The sequence below is a fragment of the Thermobia domestica genome, chromosome 16 (assembly GCF_964235325.1).
Source record: "Thermobia domestica chromosome 16, izTheDome1.hap1.1, whole genome shotgun sequence".
In the NCBI taxonomy this organism is placed as follows: Eukaryota; Metazoa; Arthropoda; class Insecta; order Zygentoma; family Lepismatidae; genus Thermobia; species Thermobia domestica.
Window position 1 is genome coordinate 184,085,466 of NC_137469.1, and position 20,453 is coordinate 184,105,918.

The 20,453-nt window shown below is 36.5% G+C and overlaps 1 protein-coding gene across 2 annotated transcripts in view; it reads right to left on the reverse strand.

Moving 5' to 3' along the window:
* Positions 1-5,950: 5,950 nt before the first annotated feature.
* LOC145673550 (putative ATP-dependent RNA helicase DDX60) overlaps positions 5,951-20,453 on the reverse strand; it is a 113,568-nt gene continuing 99,065 nt past the window's right edge. For both annotated transcript variants that reach the window (XM_081743368.1, XM_081743369.1), the window contains 2 exons: positions 19,959-20,092; positions 5,951-13,695 (listed from right to left, as the gene is read on the reverse strand). In XM_081743368.1, coding sequence (XP_081599494.1) covers positions 13,396-13,695; positions 19,959-20,092 — 434 coding nt within the window. In that variant the 3' untranslated portion in view covers positions 5,951-13,395. The remainder of the gene's footprint in view (positions 13,696-19,958; positions 20,093-20,453) is intronic.

The following is a 20,453-nucleotide window of genomic DNA, read 5'->3' on the forward strand; positions in this document are numbered from 1 at the left end:
GTGCCCTAGTGTTTTTACATGTGCTAACATGTCTTTCAAAACATTCTTTACCTCCGACTTCTGCTTAACAACATAACCATAACGAAACTTCGTGTAGCTATCCTTAAACAACACTAAGTACCGTTTCTTTTGAAATGATTCATCAAATGGTCCACAAACATCGGCTGAAATTAACTCACCAGGTTTTGATGCTGGCTTTCTATTACCAAACGGCAACCGATGAGCTTTACCGTAAATACAAGGCTCACAGAGTTCTTTACCTGACTGAACAGTAATACCTAACCTATCTTTCATCATTACTTTGATATGACGTTTGTCCTGATGACCCCACCTTTCATGATAGAGCTGAAGCAATGAACTGTCTGCGACAGCAATGTTTGTATCACTTGTTGGTTTAACTGGTTTAATACATGCTTTGTATAATGTACCTCTAACTTCACGAAAGCCTTGAATCACCATTTCATTATTAATTACAAGAGAGCACTCTGTAGCGGATGACCTAAATTCGCTTTTGGTATTTCTGTCCTGAGCAGCTAACACTGAGAACAAGTTTGTTCGTATATTGGGAACGTACCACACATCTTTTAATGTTATTTCCTTACTCTTCCCATTTACAGTTGACAAAACTTGAATAGACCCTTTTCCCACTGCCATCAATGTTTCCTTACCTGCTGCCTTAATACTACACTGATTACCGGTATCAAACATTTCAAAGTCGGTAAAGAAACAGGGACTATTTGTAACATGCCTAGTAGCGCCGTTGTCTACCCACCACGATGTTGAATCCGTTTGAGTTACGTAGGCCTCTTCATACACTGACATTAGTGCTGTATTCACTTCACTAGAACTTCCTTGCACTTCACTTCCAGTCATACTCTTGTTTTTGGCCGGTCTTCCATTTGCGATCCACTTTTTGCATGATTTTACCCAATGGCCTTTTTGTTTACAAAAATTACACACATCACTTTTCTTCGGTTTTCTTGGTTCTTTCTTACCACTCTGTTCATTTGATTTAAATAATAGCGCCTGTTGAGTTCCCTTTGCACTGTCTAAATTCTTTGTAAAATTTCTCTCGAACATACACAACTGCACTGTTAATTCATCAAATGTTTTTTGAACATCTTTAGTGAGAAGCATCCAACTGGACTGAAATGTTTCAAATGTACCGGGTAGTATATGCAAAGTTTTACATACCAATAAAAGTTCCGGTAACGTATGTTCACCTTTCAACTTAAGTCCACTGTTCAATTCATTCCACAAACTTTTCAATTTCGCTACATGTGTAGACACATCTTCACCGTGAGTCCAATGGAACGCAAAAAAGTCTGTGCAGATCTTGAATAACTGGTCCTTTGAAGTTGCTTCAAACTGTTGCTTTAATGCTTCCCACGCATCATGGGCCGTTTCCTTGTCCATGATTTTCTGATACACCGAATCAGTAATCGTGCTTGTAATAACTGTTTTCGCGTAACTATTTGCTTTACGGTATAACTCACATTGTTCCTTGTACTTCTTTATCTCAGACTCTAAGGCACTTTCTCCGAGAGGTTCTGGTTTCACTAACTTTCCATCAATGGCATCCAGCGTTCCTTCGTGGTAGTCTAGAAGATCTCGAATTTTTCTCTTCCACATGGGCCAGTCTTCTACACCAGACAGGGGTTTGATGTTTCTAGTTAAGTCCATCTTGCGTACTGTTTGCAGCCTTTGCTATGTTAGCCACCAAACAGATACCTCTATGCACTTACTAATCTAACGTGTGCTTTTCAGACTTCGTTTAACTTCTAGTTCTTAATAAACTACTGAAGTATTACGCTTCTGAGTTGCTCTTTGTACGTACAAACAAAACTGCTACCACATGCGCTTTTTAACACGTGGCTGGGCCCATAACCTGATAAATTTAACTAGTCTTTTATCACTTATTATATGGATTTTATTGTTTAAATACGTACACTCAGAAATAAAAGAAACAAACTTAAACAACGTTAATTGAAAAGCACACTACTCAATATATCCGCTTCTTCTGTTTTTTTTGAACCTACATCATAATCTATTCTTCCGGGTAGGTTACTAGAGTACGTTACCCTACTGAACAGTAACTCAACCAAAAACAACAGATGTTAACTTTAATTAACAGTTTGGTTACTTCAACATTTTCAAGGGGAATGGACTTCTGTTCGAGTTATCCAAGTTCGAATTAACGAGACTCCACTGTATATGTTTCCTCTTAACCTTATATGGCTTGTTGGATTACAATCGCAGCCAGGATGGAGTGGACTATGTCCAACCACATATATTATGGTTATATTACAATTAACCAAAGCAGAAAATAAAACTAGTTGTAGTGATTGATGGATTTTTTATTTATTATACTCCTTCTACTTGCGGAAATGTTATTCAAAACTGTAGCAACTACATTAAGTGTTCACTGAAATACGACCACCTACCTAATATTTTGTTGATCCACTTTTGCTCAGAGGACGGTCTGAACACTGCGTGGTATAATTCCGGTAGTTGCTTATATGTTTCCACGGGTATCTGACACTATATATTCCTGATGGCATCCCACAATGAGCCCAGAGATGTTAGTGCAGAGTCATGGTGCGAAGAGCTCGTTCCGTAACATCCCATAAGTGTTCTATAGGATTAAGATCCGGTGACTTAGGGGACCAATTCATACGCTGCAGCTCCGTGATCTGTTCCTTAACCCAAGCAAGTGCAGTTCTGGCTTGGTTACACCATGCATTGAAGTCATGGAAAATGCCGTCTTCGTGTAGGTAGAAGTGTTGTATTATAGGGGTACGTGATTCTCTAATCGATGCAGTACATAACAGATGTCTCGCTGGGCTCAATGCACACCAACTATCCCAGTCCATGCCAATAGAAGCATTCCCAAACCATACAGCCACCCCAACCTGCCTGTACAGTACGTACATACACGAAGGATCCATAGCTTCGTGCTGTTGGCGCCACACATGGACACGCCCGTCCGAGAGGAGTAGCACAAACCGTGATTTATCGGGCCAACACACCCTCTTCTAATTATGCATGGTCCAATTAGCATGTTCCTATGCCCGAGCGCAACGAAGTCTGCAGTGACGAGTGGTAAGGAATGGGTGACAAGTGTAGTCGCTGTGGAACTGCATGCGTGTCAGTGTACGCCGTATAGATGCGTGGGATATGAGTGTTGTGCAGCCACCATCGTATTGGTCACGTAATTCGCAAACCCTGATGGTTCATTTGGTTGTCACAGGCTGTTTGAAGCGACGCTCGCCCCATGTGTGTGCTTTTAACTTCCGTACGCGTTGGTAGTTCCGTCTCTTGGAGACCGTTACCCTATTTTCTTCCCACTCCTTGTACACCTACACTACACAGGAACGGGCGCATCTGACAACTATTAATGTCTGGGTTATTGACGCATCTATTTCTCAGGTACCCACAATCATGCCCTATTAAAATGCGGATAAATCCTGCTTAGCTCTCATTATAACAGTGTGCTGTGTGCCAACATGTGACTTCGAGTGTGTTCTTTCTCTGCCATACTACCAGTTAGGGTGGTCCCCTAGTCCGTTCGGCTGCTGGCCACACTTTCTTGTGTGCAGGGGTGGTCGGAATTCAGTGAGCACTCAGTGTACTATGTAAGCACATACGGAAGAAATGTCATTTTTTATGGTTATCGTGAAGATTGAATATGTTAAAGGAAAGTTGTAATAGCAGTACCAAGCTGTAAGCACCAAAAGGACGCAAAAGGAGGCCCCACAGCATACTAGATATGATTTTCACAGTTTTGCAAACGTATTAAATTTCTTTTGTCCAATCCCTGTAGTACTAAGAATTGATAATTATTCGCCATGTATATACTCGTAAGAATTTGGTAATTGTTAATATATGTTTGAACCTACTGAACTGATTAATGGTGGCTCTTCTAAATAAGCGAGAAGTGAATGAAACCACTAAGAGAATCCTGAGACCTTCGAGTGTACATTTTTTTTCTTCATTCTTCATAATCTCCAATAGTGGTTTAACTGTTGAATGAGAAGTGCAAATATAATGTATAGATTAAAATATGATTTAAAACGATAATTACAGTAACTAAACTAAACTAATCTTTCTCATCTTCTGGGCTGGGTTCGAGTAAATCCAACTTGTGTATTTACTTGGATCTAGGCATGTCTAACTGCAACAGGTTCAATGTTTTTTTCCTTTTCTTTTCGTGAAGGTTAGTGGGAATACAGTATATGTGTAATACATTACCAGGCTCTCAACTGTATTTCGGCGATTATCCCGTACTTTTCTTTTATCTTTCTTTTCTTCTCCTACCTTCTCTACTTTTCTTCTGCTTTTACCATACCCTATTCGAAATCCTTTCTCTGTATCCTTTTCTCTTATCTGCCACCCATCCGAGATAGATTATTTCTTTGAAAGGTCATTCTAGTTTTTTTCTCTTCTTCTCCCTCTTAAGTCAATATTTTCCTCTTCTAACTTTCTACTATAAGAAGAAATGAAATGTCAACCGAGTCGTTAACGTCGTGAACTATGATGCACGGTCTTTAATTTACATTTTAAATAAAAACTTCGGAAGTCTGATGAAGAATAAAAGTAAAGAGAACAATATTAAACATAGAATCAACGCTTTACATTTGGGAGTTAATTTTTATCCAACAATATAAATTTTCGTTAACAATGGAATACACATCATTAATATTAACGACTGGCAGTTTCTGACATTTTCAAGACTTATTTTATTTTGTTCTTCCCATGAAATAAGCATATCTTCTTTTTTCTTTCTCCATTTTCGCCCTTAACACTCTTATCTAGTCGATGACCAGTAGTTTGCCTGAAGGCATAACGTCGCACAGCAAACAAGTGAATTCGACACGTGCCAATATACCTTCTGAGTAGGGTTAAATATGTATTTTTCTCCTTCATACTTTCATGAAAATAACTATATATCTTCGCTTCTGTACTAATTACGGAAAACTAGTAGTGGTGGTAATTTGAACTCTGAACAGCAATTTCTTTCTAGCTATATAAACCCGATTGGTCACCCTGTAGGGTTTAAGCCCTGTAGCTACGACCAGGACCGGCTAATGAAAGAGATGGTTCCCGCTGGATGTTGTTTGTCGGAGTTTGGCTATGTGCAAGTCATGTAACACACGTCACGGTCCTGGCTAGATCATGCTGCCAGGACTTGATCTTTGTTTTTAAGGTGTGAGGACCATGTAACTCACACTGTCTCACAACCACTATGCAGCGTGATAGTGAGGTTCACTAATATAGGATATAATTGGGTAGTGTGTTTTACATTCTTAATCTGCTAGTCATGCGGAGTACTTTGATATATAGGACATATAGTTCAAATTGTTCTACATATTTCCAAAACTTGCTCTACAAACGCTTTCAGGAAATATATAGGTTATCCCCAGATTCAAGGTTCAAGTTTGAAGTTATCCCTGGCAAGTACAGACAAAAGGAGTGGCTCGGTCTTGCGCCAAAAACATAGAAGACTCCCTGAACGAAGATAAAGAGCAAACGTATAATCTGAATGAGATAGTATTTTTTTTTTCTAATTCTGCTGGTGGTTAGTGAGAGTCTTTAGGCCTACAGAAAATACAAACTGCGGAGGGAAAAGAGACGCATTTACATATAGAGGGGGGTGGGAGAGGAGTAGGAAAATGTTGCATTTTGAGCCTGTCCATCACACAAGTCTTTCTTTTCAATCTTTCAAGGTATAAACTGAAACAATATGAAAATGTCTCTTCCAGATTTTACAATTACGTTAATAGAAAATACTACTCAGTAACGTAGGTTTTGTCTTCGAGATGCTCTTATTCAGTTCATTTTATCACCTGACAGGGTCATAATGGGTTTGAAGATCTATACTTTCATAACAGTAAACACATCGACAACACAAAACTACTTTACTAAGTACGAAATAATTATGCATAGAAATTTTACTCTTATTATAATTTTATTCAATATTTTAAAAATTGTACAAAAATGAGGCGGACCTCTTTATAATGTACGGCAGCCACTGTACAAAAACACTCGTAAATTAAATACGATTAGCCAGCGCATATAATTCTGTGATTTCATCAGATATGAAACAAATAAAATTAACAATTTAAATGTGCTTATCAACAAATGTTTCGAATACTATTAAAAACATACCATAAACTTCATTTATTAAACACATTTCAATTGAACACATTCAGCGGAATTCGCCTCTAGATGGAAACACACTACAGATATACAACATTTTGTACATATGAGCACTTATAATGGCAAATAGTATCACAGAACCGTTACCATGATCACAGTATATAATTTACAACTTCCATATACAAAATGTTACTATATAAATTAGTTTTGAGCATGCAATGATATTTCGATGCCAATGCCGCCATTTTATAATTACAAAATTTTATGGCAGCAGACATCGAAATTTATTATTATTATTATTATTATTAACAAAGCACCTTGTTTCTTCATTGATTCGAAATGGATGGTAATATAGACAACAAAATATCATATTGTGCTAAAAACTACGAACATTCCAGGTAAAGTGTTCCCCTATCATTTCTCTACGGCTATAATGCATTGAATAATGTAAGGAGCCAATCTGGTATAGATAAATATATTAGTTGTGATGTCCCATTGATGGTGAGTACTAATTGTTGAATACGCACTACTTCCAGTACTGACATGGGTTGGCTTCAACTTCAAAGTCTCTTCCAGCTCTAAGATTATACAAGACATACGATCCTAATCACATAAACTTAAACTGAAAATCTAGCTCTAAGGCACAGCACACAGCAGTTTCATCGGTATATTTTTCACTTGAATATGCTCTTTGTTTAAGTAATGGCTGGCCTTATGGAAATAGAAAACAGTAAGTCATGACGTAAATTATGGGTAAAAGATGCGATTTCACATTTCGAATAAATAAAATTACTGATTCAAACTCAATTTATTCGAATTACAAGATTTGTCGAATGCTAGATGGCCCTCAACAGTCTATGAAGCGAATCAAGATGAAAACTTATGGCTAAGATTAATTCCTCATAGGAAATAGGTGAAGGTGAAAACTAATTTTTACACCCAGGCCCTTGCCACGTCAAGGCGTCTGCAAGTGCAACACAAGAGGCAAACATACATCAAAAGGCCAAACACACCCACGTCTAGGCCTATACGCACTGCTGTTATGGTTGAAAACGACAACCGTGGTGCTCACAAAAACAAAAATTAGACTACTAAAAATAAATTATTTTCCGTTAAAACCTTGGGGAAGTGAACTGATGGGAAGTATCACGTAGTTAGTACTGTGCAGATAGTGGAACAATTCACCAATGTCATGACTTGGCTTGTCATTTGTAACGAAATACATAGTTGGAGATACAATGCAGCATGATCTGTAGAAAGAAGTGCTAACCCGAACCCAAACAGTGTGGATGACGAGTAGACAATTGGATAAACCTCATTAAGATGATTAACATATTCGAAGAGAATAATGCATTCCAAAAGCTTCCTCGACGCTTTTTGCCTTCATACTATGATACTACAGTGAAACCTGCCTACGTTGGAAACCACAGCCTCCACTGAAAAGCATTAAACTTAAGAGATATCAGTTTGCACTCGCACACTGATTTAAATGTAATTTTAAATTATAATTATTATCTATAAAATTCTACAGCACATTCTTTTTCTCTCTTTCTTTCCACTTCGTCAATCTCAGGAAACAAAAAAAAAAAGTCTCACACTTCTACGCAGCAAAACACCAGAAATGGCTCTCTTGTGTGTTATAAACAGTTACGTTCGTTCAAGCCGCTAACTAGCAAGCAATGGGAAAACAAAATGTTATCTTGCTTATATTTCTTTTTATCACTGTAAATCGATCGTCAGATGTATCTGCAAACTCCGCGCAAAGATAACGTGACTAAACATTCTGCAAACTATACAGACGGAAAGATTCAAACAATGACGAAACAAAAATGTAATCTGTGCATACACTCGGCAACAGACACAAACTAATAAACAGTACCAATGCCGCATGTAACTTGAGGGAAATTAGTTTGAATGAAAAAAAAAATCATCTTTTCTTCCTTGGCTTTTTTCATCTCGAAACATAGAAGAGTAAAAGATGTTCTGAAGGAGTTTCTAAGAAATCAAGATCGAATACGTATTCAACATGCAGAGGTAAATCTAACATTAACAACATGGGAATAAAGTTGCCTTAATGAGGCCACATTCCATATAGACACATGGCCAAGTTACAGAGTATAAGGAATGTATGTCTTACAAGAAAATACGGTTACACCAATGAGACAAAGTACAACCAAACTTCATTGAAACATGACACGATAATGAGTAAAACTAAAAAACTTCATTACTTGTGTTTAACTCTTAAGAGGTAACCTGAATTCCAAACTGTCTGATAGCTATGTTGTTTTGACATTCTAACTGATAGTACCGTTTCCGACTCATGCGTTCTCTACGGTTCTTCACGGACAGACGGATTTCTTGCTTTCCAGCAAGCCGTCTTGCAGATATTACAGTGTCAAGTTGTTACATGTTACCCAAAATCCCAACTTCGTATCCAATTTATATTGTTAATAGTATCAATACATAAGCAACAAAAAGACTCAAGCAATCACCGCAAGCATCAAAAACCGAAATTGTATTAGCAACAACTATTACCGAAATCACTATCAATAGCTGAAAACATTGGTAACATCACTCATGTCCTGATTTTCTACTCGAAAGTAGTCTGTATGACATCAACTCCATTCTTTAAAGCTGCCAATAACAGATTTCTAAATTTACAAGCGTGACAACGAAATATGAATGTAATCATTAACTTTAATCAATTGAGATCACCTCGTTAATTTGCACTATTCAATACGTTTGCCAAAGCTGATACCGTCCTCAAAACGACAATATATCATCCAAACTGAAAAGGAGCATTGAAAGACTGATGCTGTGAGTGTCGATCATTGATTCGTACCAAAAAGTCTTTGGACTTTTATTACTCTTGTATGTTATTATTTAGTTTTTCTCATTAACCAATATACCTTGTTAGCCATTACCAATTAATGTAATTTAATAATATTTACTGCGTTTGCACTGTGGGAAATGCTTTAACATTTAATTAGATGAACATTTTTGTTTGCCAAATGATGACCAAAAATCTCCTAGAAAAGCTTTTGCTGCACATGGGTATGTTACAGATTAATTGAAGCTTTCTTTATGGATATGTTAAGCACCATTATGAGGTCTATCAAATAGTCTAATTCATTATCCATCCCAGGTGGCTCCTTCGTTTGTCCGTGTCCGGAAGAGATGACGTTTTCTGCCTCGACTAAGTGCAAGGTTTCCAATTGAGGAACCTTTCTCATTCTACGCCATACTGTATATTCCGATTAATATAAGCCTTCTTCCATGAAAACAATATCTCTTTGTTGCTCTCACCAAAGTGCTTCATTCAATGGATACAACTGAAAAAGTCTGACCACTCCACGGAAGGTGAAAATAGAAGCAGCAAAAGAAACGATTACGGTGAAAACTCCCCCATTTGAAAATCCATAAATACCACATCAAGGCGAACTGATACACTGATAGCTACCAAGAGCACTCACACTAGCTACAAAAAATATTTGTAATAGTTCTGATTATTGAAACAGTTTTGTTCACAAAGCTAGCCACCCATTTCTCTTTTAAAGTCCACATTCTTGCAACGATCGTGGGAAAATTTAACACTGATAGGGGTAAAAGTGGATCTGAAAAGGTAGGGGGACCCATGACGTCAAGCCGTCCGCCCTGTTTATCTTTGTCCATTGTAATTTTTTAGAAAGCGGGGAGACGTCACAGATATTATCTGGAAGTGAGGGGACAACGTCCCCCACGTTCCCCCTCACTTTTACCCCTGACAGCTGGTGATTAGATGCAAAAGTTTATTCTTAGACTTACCTGCATTTTCTTATCACATTGATCTATTATAAGTTCTTTATTTCTATTTATGCATAAAATGAGCAATTAAAATAGCAAATATGCTATATACCTACAAAGATATGCTGTTGGATCTTCCATACTTCCGTGTGTGTGTGTAAGTATTTATTAGATATTATGTATATAACCCAAAATCTGAACTGCAAGTATTTATACACTACGTGCACCAGGTCTGTTTCTTTACATTTGTTTCTAATATTCTTTTCAAATATACTACCTTGTACTTAATTAGTTTAAATATTAGTATTAATAAATAACTACATATTACAGAAAAAAGGCTATTTGAGTATGTACAAGAATATGCGTAATAAAATAAATTAAAATAATAAAAAAAATTTATGTTTAAAAAGCCCTTTACAAATGAAGAAACAAGACATAATAAACAAGAATAAATAAGGAGAAAGTTATACAGCAATAAAGACAACACAAGCCATTCCTTTGATTTATTATTGATAAATTTGAGATCGAATAACTTACAGATAAAAACCGAAAGTTATTTAACACAACTCTAACGAAACTGCAAGCTAAAAACTGCGAAATGATCCTTACATACCTTTATATTATTAATACGTATATAAATACCACCTACAGTGTGCTTGAATTCAAAATCCTGCTGTATAACGTACCGTGACAGATGACCTATTCTGATAAGATCGAATTGTGAGATCAATTTCAACTGAAGTACAAAAGTATTTCAACTGAGGAAGAAAACTCAGAGAAAACCACTGTTCGAAAAAAAAAAAAATATCAAATATCGACAAATATGGCAAATAAAAACGCTACATATGAAGTATAACCAGGAAAATAAAATCCATGATCACAGACGACGGGATAAAAGCCCCCTCCCCCTATTAATAACACACATAAAAGTGATTGTGCAATTAGAGACCAAGTTACAAGTGATATAATCTGGATTCATGGTTAAGCGATTCAACAGAAATCTCTTTCGGCTTTGAGAGCGAGGCGCTAATACTTGTCGAATATTTCGCGTATTCCCTAAACTCTTCAGCCTAATTTTTCTGCTTCCCATACAAAGAGATAGAAACACATTTATATTATCATATTAATCGAAACCCGAAATACACTTTCCTCTATTTCCTTCATTTCACTAATGGATTTCTTTTAATTATACAGGGTATTTCAAAACAACACTGACAACGTTAGGGAGTGATTCCTGACACCAAGATAAGACAAAAAGTAAAGAGAACCTGGGTGCACAAATGCTTCCTTTCGGAGTTATAGGCTACCAAAAATATGAAAAAATGAACTTGAAAGGTCCATAACTCCAAAACAATGGGATCTACCGTAATCGGATCAAGACTTCACTTAGAAACCAAAATCTGCTCTATCCAAAAATACATGTTTCAGAATCAACAGGTACTCAAGCAACGATTTTTATACAGGAAGTTTAGATACGGGCATATAACTTGAAATGCTTACCAACTATCTCTATAAAAATTGTTGCGTGAGTACCTTAGGGGATTTTGAAACATGTATTTTTGGATAGCGCACATATTAGTTTCTACGTGAAGTCTTGACCCGACTACGGTAGGTCCCACAGTTTTGGAGCTATGGACCTTTAAATTTATTTTTTTTATTTTTTCGGCAGGCTGTAACTCCGATAGGAAGCATCTGTGCACCCAGGCTGCTCTACGCTTTTTGTCTTATCTTGGTGTCAGGAATTACCTTCCAAACGTTGTCGGTGTTGCTTTGAAACACCCTGTATACATCAATTGTAAATTTCCTGATTGCTTTCCATTCCACATTTATTTTCTTACTGAGGTGTATCCTTACCCATTTTGTTGTTTAATTTTATTTTGAATTATAATTTATTAAAAGCTATTCTTTTAGAGCCATGTGTGTGACCTTTTCCCCCCTCTACTTGAAATACTTTTGTAGTTAACGTAGTAAGCTCGTTTTGTTTCGTGTCACAGTCCCCTATTACCTTTTCCTCTTTTTAAAAATTATTACTATTATTATTTGTTTCGTTCTGTTTATGGTTTTATCCATAAGAGATCGAGAAAAGTCACCATTTGTTTCGTTTCCTCTTTGTAAATTCTTTTTATTTTATAGTATATAAATTGCCCCAACATACTGTAAAGCGTGTCCAAATGAAACGTGACCGGGCAATATTGCGCACTCTACTGAGCATCGAGAAAAATATATGTTGGACGGTTGACACAATAATAATCGACGTGCATGCATACCACACTAGTTGTTTGACTGTGATGGCACACAAAAGAATGGCGCTGATTGCAAATCCATCCCGCATTGATCAAAGGCTTGTGATTCAATTCTTGTCAGCTAAGGGACGTCCACCCAGTGAAATTCACAAGAGAATTAGTGTAATTTAAGGCGAGAAGTGTTGATCAAAAACAAGTGTAAAGAACTGGGCACGAATGTTTCGGGAAGTTCATATCCTTCACACCCAGGCGGCACATGGGAGACAGTCATGTGTTGTCAGACTTCCCTTGATGCTCAGTGGAGTATGCAGTATTATCCGAGCAGATTTTATTTGGACACGCTTTGTACATATGTTAATGCACGTATCACTCCTGATTTAAAATTAAGATAATAGAATGTAGAAAAACTGACAGAATATAGTTAAGGAACTATTGTCTTCGTATTGTTCTGAATTACGGCATTAGACTGTGTGCGCTCTTATATACGTTAAAAAATGTAATAGGTTCGCTGCATATTCATTCATAACTCATTTACTATGTGTATTCTATATCATGTAGATGAATATGTGAATTTCTACAAAAGGATTTACATAGTCCCTTCCAAAAAGGGATTAACGGGTCATTACAACATATTGGTAATAGCTCATTTCAAATTCTATTTTGGTAACAATGATGTTCATTTTGATATAATCCATTATAAAACCACTTATTTCAACTTGTTATATTTCAATACACGAACAACAACTACCCTAAAAAATTTGTAAAAAAATTAAAACTTCCTAAGACTTTTGATTTGCGTTGTAGACTTTACTTTCGGTCCTTTATATTATATATATATATATATATATATATATATATATATATATATATATATATATATATATATGTAGAAATACAAACCACGTTGATATAAAATCATTAGTTCCCTATTATTTCATATAAAGAGGACTATAAAACTACGTGTAAATAAAATCCACATTACAAAATTTTGTAACTCTAAAAACGTTTCGGCACTCGTTAATATGAGCAATCTTAAATAGAATTCAGTGTTATAATTTACGTCCTATACCTATGGGGGAAAATGTGGATTAGGTGTAGAGTTAAAATCTCTATTGTAGTTACTTTCTCCTTTTGGGATAAGAATTATTTTATCTACTCTCCAGAAAACTTTAAAAAAAAAAAAATCAAATCCTGTTGTTGTCCCCTATATCTATACCTGTTTATACTCATCAATACCGAACGCTTCATTAAATCTATGTCTGTAAATAGCCTCCAATATAATAAAGGCTTCTAATACAGGATCGGTGGGTGGTGCAAGTTCCTGAAGGCAAGTTTTTAAGCATTTGAGCACAAGAAGAAAATCGTAAAGTAATTTATAATCTTCTCCTGATTTCAAGCCATTTTCATTCTTTATACACTCCTTTGAACCGTGGCGAATGAAGTCCCACACATATGCATTCAGTGTGACATCCAAATCTAACATAGGGACTACTTTCACATCAGTAAAAACCTTCAAGAAGAGAAACAAGGTATACATTATTGACTGAAAGATACTATTGTACACATTATATTTTAAGAAACAGTAAATAACAATTTTTATATATAAACACATTGAAAACATAAAACATGTGAACTGTGTTGAGGCAGTCTTCACCTCTTTCTCAGTATATATTAAGAACTTCCCGCTACGTTAAAAAAAAAAAAAAAAAAAAAAAAAACCTATAATCTATGAAACTTTTTGCCCGTCCATCTTACTGAATAAAAGTAATAGGATACATTTGTAATTCAATAGTAAGATTTATTTCTCTTCCACATTTATGGGTAATGAAAAGTTCTTGATAAGTACTTCTATATAAGATTACAAATAACAAACAGTCAACTGACAATCTTGAAATAACATTCAATTAATTTTATGAACCAACAAGTAAGTGTTAGAATAGGGGGAGAAAGGACAGAGGGGGGGGTTCCACAAGGATGTCATCTCTCGCCTACATTATTTAATATCTATCTAGAAGAAATAATGAAAAAAGAGCCTGCAAAATAAAGATGACATTTCACTAGGAGGTAGAGTGATTAGATGTATGCGGTTTCCAGATGATATGGAACCTTTGAGAAATCTGAAACGAAAATCAGTAAGACGTTAGAGAACTTGAGGAAAAGCTGTGAAGAATATGGGATGAAAATAAATGTTAGAAAGATCAACAGCCATGGTGATGGAACGAGCGGTCGGTGTCAAATATACAAGTAGGAGGGGAGATAATAGAATAGGTGACTAGTTTCGACACCTGGGTAGTATTATTAGTAATGATATGAAATCTGAACGTCAAATAAAAGCAAGGACAGAAATGGTGAAACAAGCTTTGAGGAGGGGGGGGGAAACACTATTTTGTGGAACCTTGAATAAAGAGTTGAGAAAAAGAGTCATAAAATGCTTCGTGTGGAGTGTTGTACTGTATGGGTCAGAAACATGGACATTACGCAAAAATGATGAAAAACGACTGAAGCCTTCGAAACGTTGGTGTGAAGAAGAATGGAAATAATTAGTTGGGTCGAGCGGAAAACGAATGAAAGGGTGTTAGAAATGGTGGAGAAGAAAAGAACAATTTTAGATATTATTAAGAAGAGGAAAAGAAACTAGTTGGGACATTGAATAAGAATAACTGTTATCATGAGAGACATGCTAGAGGGTATGGTGGCAGGAAGGAGAGGGAGGGGACGAAGGAGACTACAATTAATGGACGATATCAAAATAGAGAAATCGTACGTAAAGAAGAAGAGGTTATCGGAAGACCGCGGAGCATGAAAGCTTCTCAGTTGCAGCAAGTTATTTGCAAATAATGGCGGAATACCTATGATGATGATGATGATGATGATGATGATAAAGATGTAGAATCATTGAGCAAACTGAAGATAATGTAATATACGTCGATACTTTTTTTTTTAACTTAAAACATTTACCCAATATATACACTAGGGATGGCCAGACGGATCCGGATCTCGGATATCCGGATCCTATAAGATCCGGATCTCTGGTCCGGATCCGAAATTTCGGATCTTGGATCCGGATCCGGATATCCGGTTCCTGAATCCGGATCCGAAATTTCGGATCTTGGATCCGGATCCTGAATTTCGCATCTTGGATCCGGATCCGAAGTTTCGGATCTTGGATCCGGATCCGGATATCCGGTTCCTGGATCCACACCCGAAATTTCGAAGTTCAGATTCGTACTCCTGTTTTGAATATTTTAGGCCTTAGATTGAGACCCAGAACTAAAATATCCATATGTATAAAATTTACTAGGTGAATTTTATCTAACTCAGTGGGAAGACAATTCAATTTAAATGACAAAAGATTACATCAAAATCTCATTTTCACATTTTTCGGGGTTAGACCATTGTTCCGCACACCCCATCATTTAGTCTTTAGTATATCTTTAAACGTACTACAAGTATGCCATTTTCATCTGAAGTCAGTAGTTGTATAGATCTGCCTTTTTTATATATTAATCGAGTTAGGATTAAAATTCGATTGTTTGTGAGACCTATGATAATATTTTCAGAATGAGTTATAACGTTGAAAAACTGCATAGTAATGCTGCATATTTTCTTTGTGCCACATTGGAATTTAATGTAGTCTATCTTATACAATTGCTCTTATGATTAATTCAATGATCTGAACTCCTGCAGCATTACGCTAAAATCAAGGATGTCTTTGAATTTTCGTCATCATTTCTATTTTTTTTTTATTTATTTATTACGAGCAAAATAAATATCATAAGCGGTATTTTACATAATACATATAGACGCAGATCAGTCAGTTGATTGCTTAAAGTTTATAGCAAAGCTATTACATTTCTAAGACACTGGCGGCCTTAGGACAAAATCCATGGCTTTCCCATAAAATCTTAAATATCTCTATATAAAAAGGGCAAAGTCCTGAGTGACTGAGTGAGTGAGTGACAGATCACCGTACAGACCAAATCGCTTAAGCTACAAACTTGAAATTTGGACAGTTTATAGGGTTTGTGACGTAGGATACCACTAAGGAAGGACTTTGGGAAATTCGACGAGGAAGGGGGAAAATGGGGTGGAAAATATTGATGATTCTTGACGTTAGATACTTCAAATTTGGTATTTGGGTTTCTCATTGAAAATAATTTGATACTTGTTTAAGTGCTTTTTGATATTTAAATTAGAAGGGGTAGGGAAGATATAGAAAGTAAAAGAGCGGGTGGTAATTGCAATTATTGCAATTAGTATAATAATATGCCTATATCTCGGAAACTTAAAGGGTTAGAAACATGGAATTTGGTATTTGGACTTCTCACTTAAAATAATTAGATACGTATTTCAACGTTTTTTTTATATGTGGCCCAGAAGGGAAGAAAAAAGGCGAGAAGATAATTAAGTGGGGATTACAGTTATTGTATTAATATGTTATATCCTTTAAGGTTAGAGACTTGAAATTTGGTATTTGCACTTCTCATTGAAAATAATTTGACATGTGTTTCAGTGTTTTTTGACGTTTTAGTAAAAAGGAAAAGAAAAGAGATGGAAAGGAAAGAGGGTGGGGATTGTAATTATTATAATAACATGTCGATATCTGGGAACCTCTGAAGGTTAGGAGCATAGAATTTGGTATTTGGACTTTACATTTGAAATAATTAGGTATGTACTTAAGCGTTTTTTGATGTATGTCTTAGAGGGGAAGTAAAGGGGCGGGGAGAAAAGACTTTTATATCTCGGAATCCTGGAATGTTAGAGAAATGAAACTTGTTATTTGAACAAAAATTCGTTATCTTATGAAATGAAATGCTTGTGTTTTACATCCCACGTTTATGCAGGTTAGGCTAAAGGAGACGGTGATTATGAGAAATAAATGAAATGAAGAAAGTAGGAGGAAACGGGAAAACCCCGAGAAAACCCACGAGCACGGTGTTTGTCCACGACAAAGTCCACACTGTGCAAGCTGGGATCGAAACAGGGACCCCAAGCACCGGAGGTGAACGCTCTACCACTGAGCCACCGCGGCCCCTTAAAAATTCGTTATGTTTGCAGGCGTATGATGTGCGAGGCCGTAGACCGAGCAAATGTGTGGGCTGGGGAGAAAGCCCCCATGTACTCGCACTGAAATTCGGTATGTCTCGGGATACCGGAATGTTATTACATACAATTTGATATTTGAACTGAGATTCGGTATGGTTGTAGGTTTACGAGGTACGAGGTCATAGGCCGATCAAATGAGATATCAGAGGGTCTAAGAGCAAATCCCCAGACATTTCTTTTTAAATTGATTATGATTAGAGGCTTTTGTGGTGCGAGGCCCTAGTAACGGGGGTCTAGTGGCGAAGCCCCAAACTAGCCGAGGTCTATTAAGTATATAAATGTATTTGCGTAACGACTGGAAATTGCATGTATGCCTGTGGACAAAATTGCATAAGTAGCCACGAGAAATGACAATCCTTTAAGATAAAAATTTTAAAAAGCTACCAAAATGTACTCTTGAATGAGTTGTATAAAATTATGTTTGCGCAGGGGCGAATCCAGAACGGACTCTTGGAGGGGGCGGATGGATTCTTAGGGGGCAGTTGGGGATGCTAGCAGTGAAAAATTACTTAGATGATCTGAAATTGCCACAAATTACTACTAAAGTACACTGTTAATGGTGGCGCTAGGTAGGGGCGAACGACTTTTCGCCCTCCCCCTGCATCCGCCTATGTGTTTACATGAATGATATAGCTCCTTATACAACCTATGCAGAGTTAATAGTAGTGGATTACTAATTACAAAGATACGTGTTACTGCTCGAGGCTCCATATGGTATTTTGTATACACATACAGTACATTAATACATTGATTTTGATACATTAATTGCCATTTAGAACTTCATCTCTACTACAATTCTTAATTCTAACTGGAGTGGTACGGTCACAGAGAAACGTACTTTTAAAGAAAGAAAAAAAAAAAAAAAGCTCATCAAGAGCAAGAAAAGGAAGTTGCTCCTTAATTTGATTTGATCTATATTTTATGGGCTGTTCTATTAGCAATGGCCTAGCCCATCACGACTAGGAAATGGCCTCATTCAGTGACCACAATAACTCAGAAAGAATTAGAAAAGTAAGCAGCCAGAGTCTAATGAAGAAGCTTGGGCTTGAGACTAAGGTTTCATCCAAGCATTTGACTAGTGTTACAGAAAACAAAGGACAAATTTCCATCAGGACGACAGCTTTAAAAAAGATTTACTACCTTTTCGGTCAAGTATTTCCACTAGAATCTAATCTAACAATGAGATTGCTCTCACCTAACTAGACAGTTTTACTCAATCAAATTTGGAGTAATTGTGACATATTAAGGCACGAAAACCAAATATCAACAGAATGAAGAGAACGCAAGGCTGTCACACGATCAGATACCAAAAGTGTCTTAAAATCTTATTTTAAGCACAGGAATGAAAATCACTTTGTCAATAATTTCGAAAATTTTGCTGATTCGGAACACTCGAATTTTCTGACACGGAGTTTCGAATCCGGATCCAAGATCCGAAAATTCGGATCCGGATCCAAGATCCGAAATCTCGGATCCGGATCCTGTGTCCGGATATCCGGATCCAAAAATATCCGGATCTGGCCATCCCTAATATACACACACTCAAGAAGTACTTCATGTACCATAAGACTTGTTAATAAAATCTATGAACCAGTTTTTAGTGATGGAAGCTGTATTATATATATAATATAGGGCATGTATTCGTAAGAAAAGTGACTTCTTGTGTCTGTTTGTTTGTTTAATTGTTTATCACTTTTCTCTTTGGGAATGTCGTCCGCACCAGTGTTATTACTGGGTCACCGGACCCTTACCTTTATATCTGTTATTGTAGTTCTGGTTTCCTTATAAAGAACAATTGGCATAGAATATTCCGTTTTTGATTATCTGCAGTTCTTGTCCTGTATTTAATACTCGCTCTTTTTTTTTTTTTTTGTTAATGAAAACACCACTGTTCAAATTAATTTATGTCGAGTTCCGGATTTTGTCTTTAATTTGTTGCTCTAACGTGATGGCAACATAGTAAGCTACATAAAAATACACAGATTATCAGTCTGCATTGGAACAAATTAAATTTGTTGCTCACGTTAACTCATTTCACCCTGTCAGCATCGCTCATACTTGATGTGATGGTCCTCGGTTATGTTTAACTGAACAACATTCCAGTTTCCACTGCACCAGACTTTGTTCAAGCTTAGCAGGGGTATCGACTGTTGCTTCAGATTTTCCACAAGTCATTTACGGTGCGATCCCGGCGTGATGAAAGGCACTGTTTAAGGTCCAAAAGTACAACAATCCACGGAACAAGCATCTGCGCTCTTAATGGGAATAAAGCTGAATTATTTGATCAAAGTAATCCACACTACTGAAAAAAACATCCAGGTAGTGTACAACCAGGGGCGGATCCAGGACCGACTTCTGGGCGAGGGGGGGGGAGGAGCGGGGGTTGTCATACTGCTACTTAGAGCTACTTTTAAGAGGTTCAAACTCTGGGATGGGTTTTATTTATATATATAAAATAAGAAAGTTTCCTCTTCTGGGGGATCCGCCACTGTGTATAACCTGTAACCAAAGGATAGGAAGGGATGGGTGCATGACTATTGATGATATTTCTTTCATTTGTTTTGTACTGTGCACTTGAAGAATTTAAATAACATGTTAAAATATTACATCGCACAAGTGAAAATTCTGATTGGTCACTAGTACGCTAGTTTTATTTATTTCACTTACCTGATGTCTTATGTTAGAGATCAGGGTATCATGATCATACAATCTATCATCTCCGTGACCAGAAAAAGCTGCAAACGCAGAACAGATTTTGTTTGGTGTATGTTTTTCCACTAAATAGGCTTCCATTGTTCTGCCTTGAAAAAGAAATAATTAAATTAAAACAAAACGAAATCCAAGGAAAGTACCTACTACAAGAAAAATATATATTTACAGTATCAACTCTACAATCACACCAGTTATACTTTTCAAACATAATGTCATCGCAAGTTTTTTGTTGAAAGTTCGTTAATCCTTTGTCAGTAATTACAGAATATAGGTATGACATATTTCAAAAAATGAAAATGAAAAGTTTAACATCCCACCACTATAGCTTTTAGGTTGAAGGAGACGGATAATTAATGACGGTGAATGATTACGTAAAGAACTAGTGGAATAAGAATGTGGGAGAAAATTGGCTGCGAACGAACCAGGGATACCTCGTATCACTAATTTACC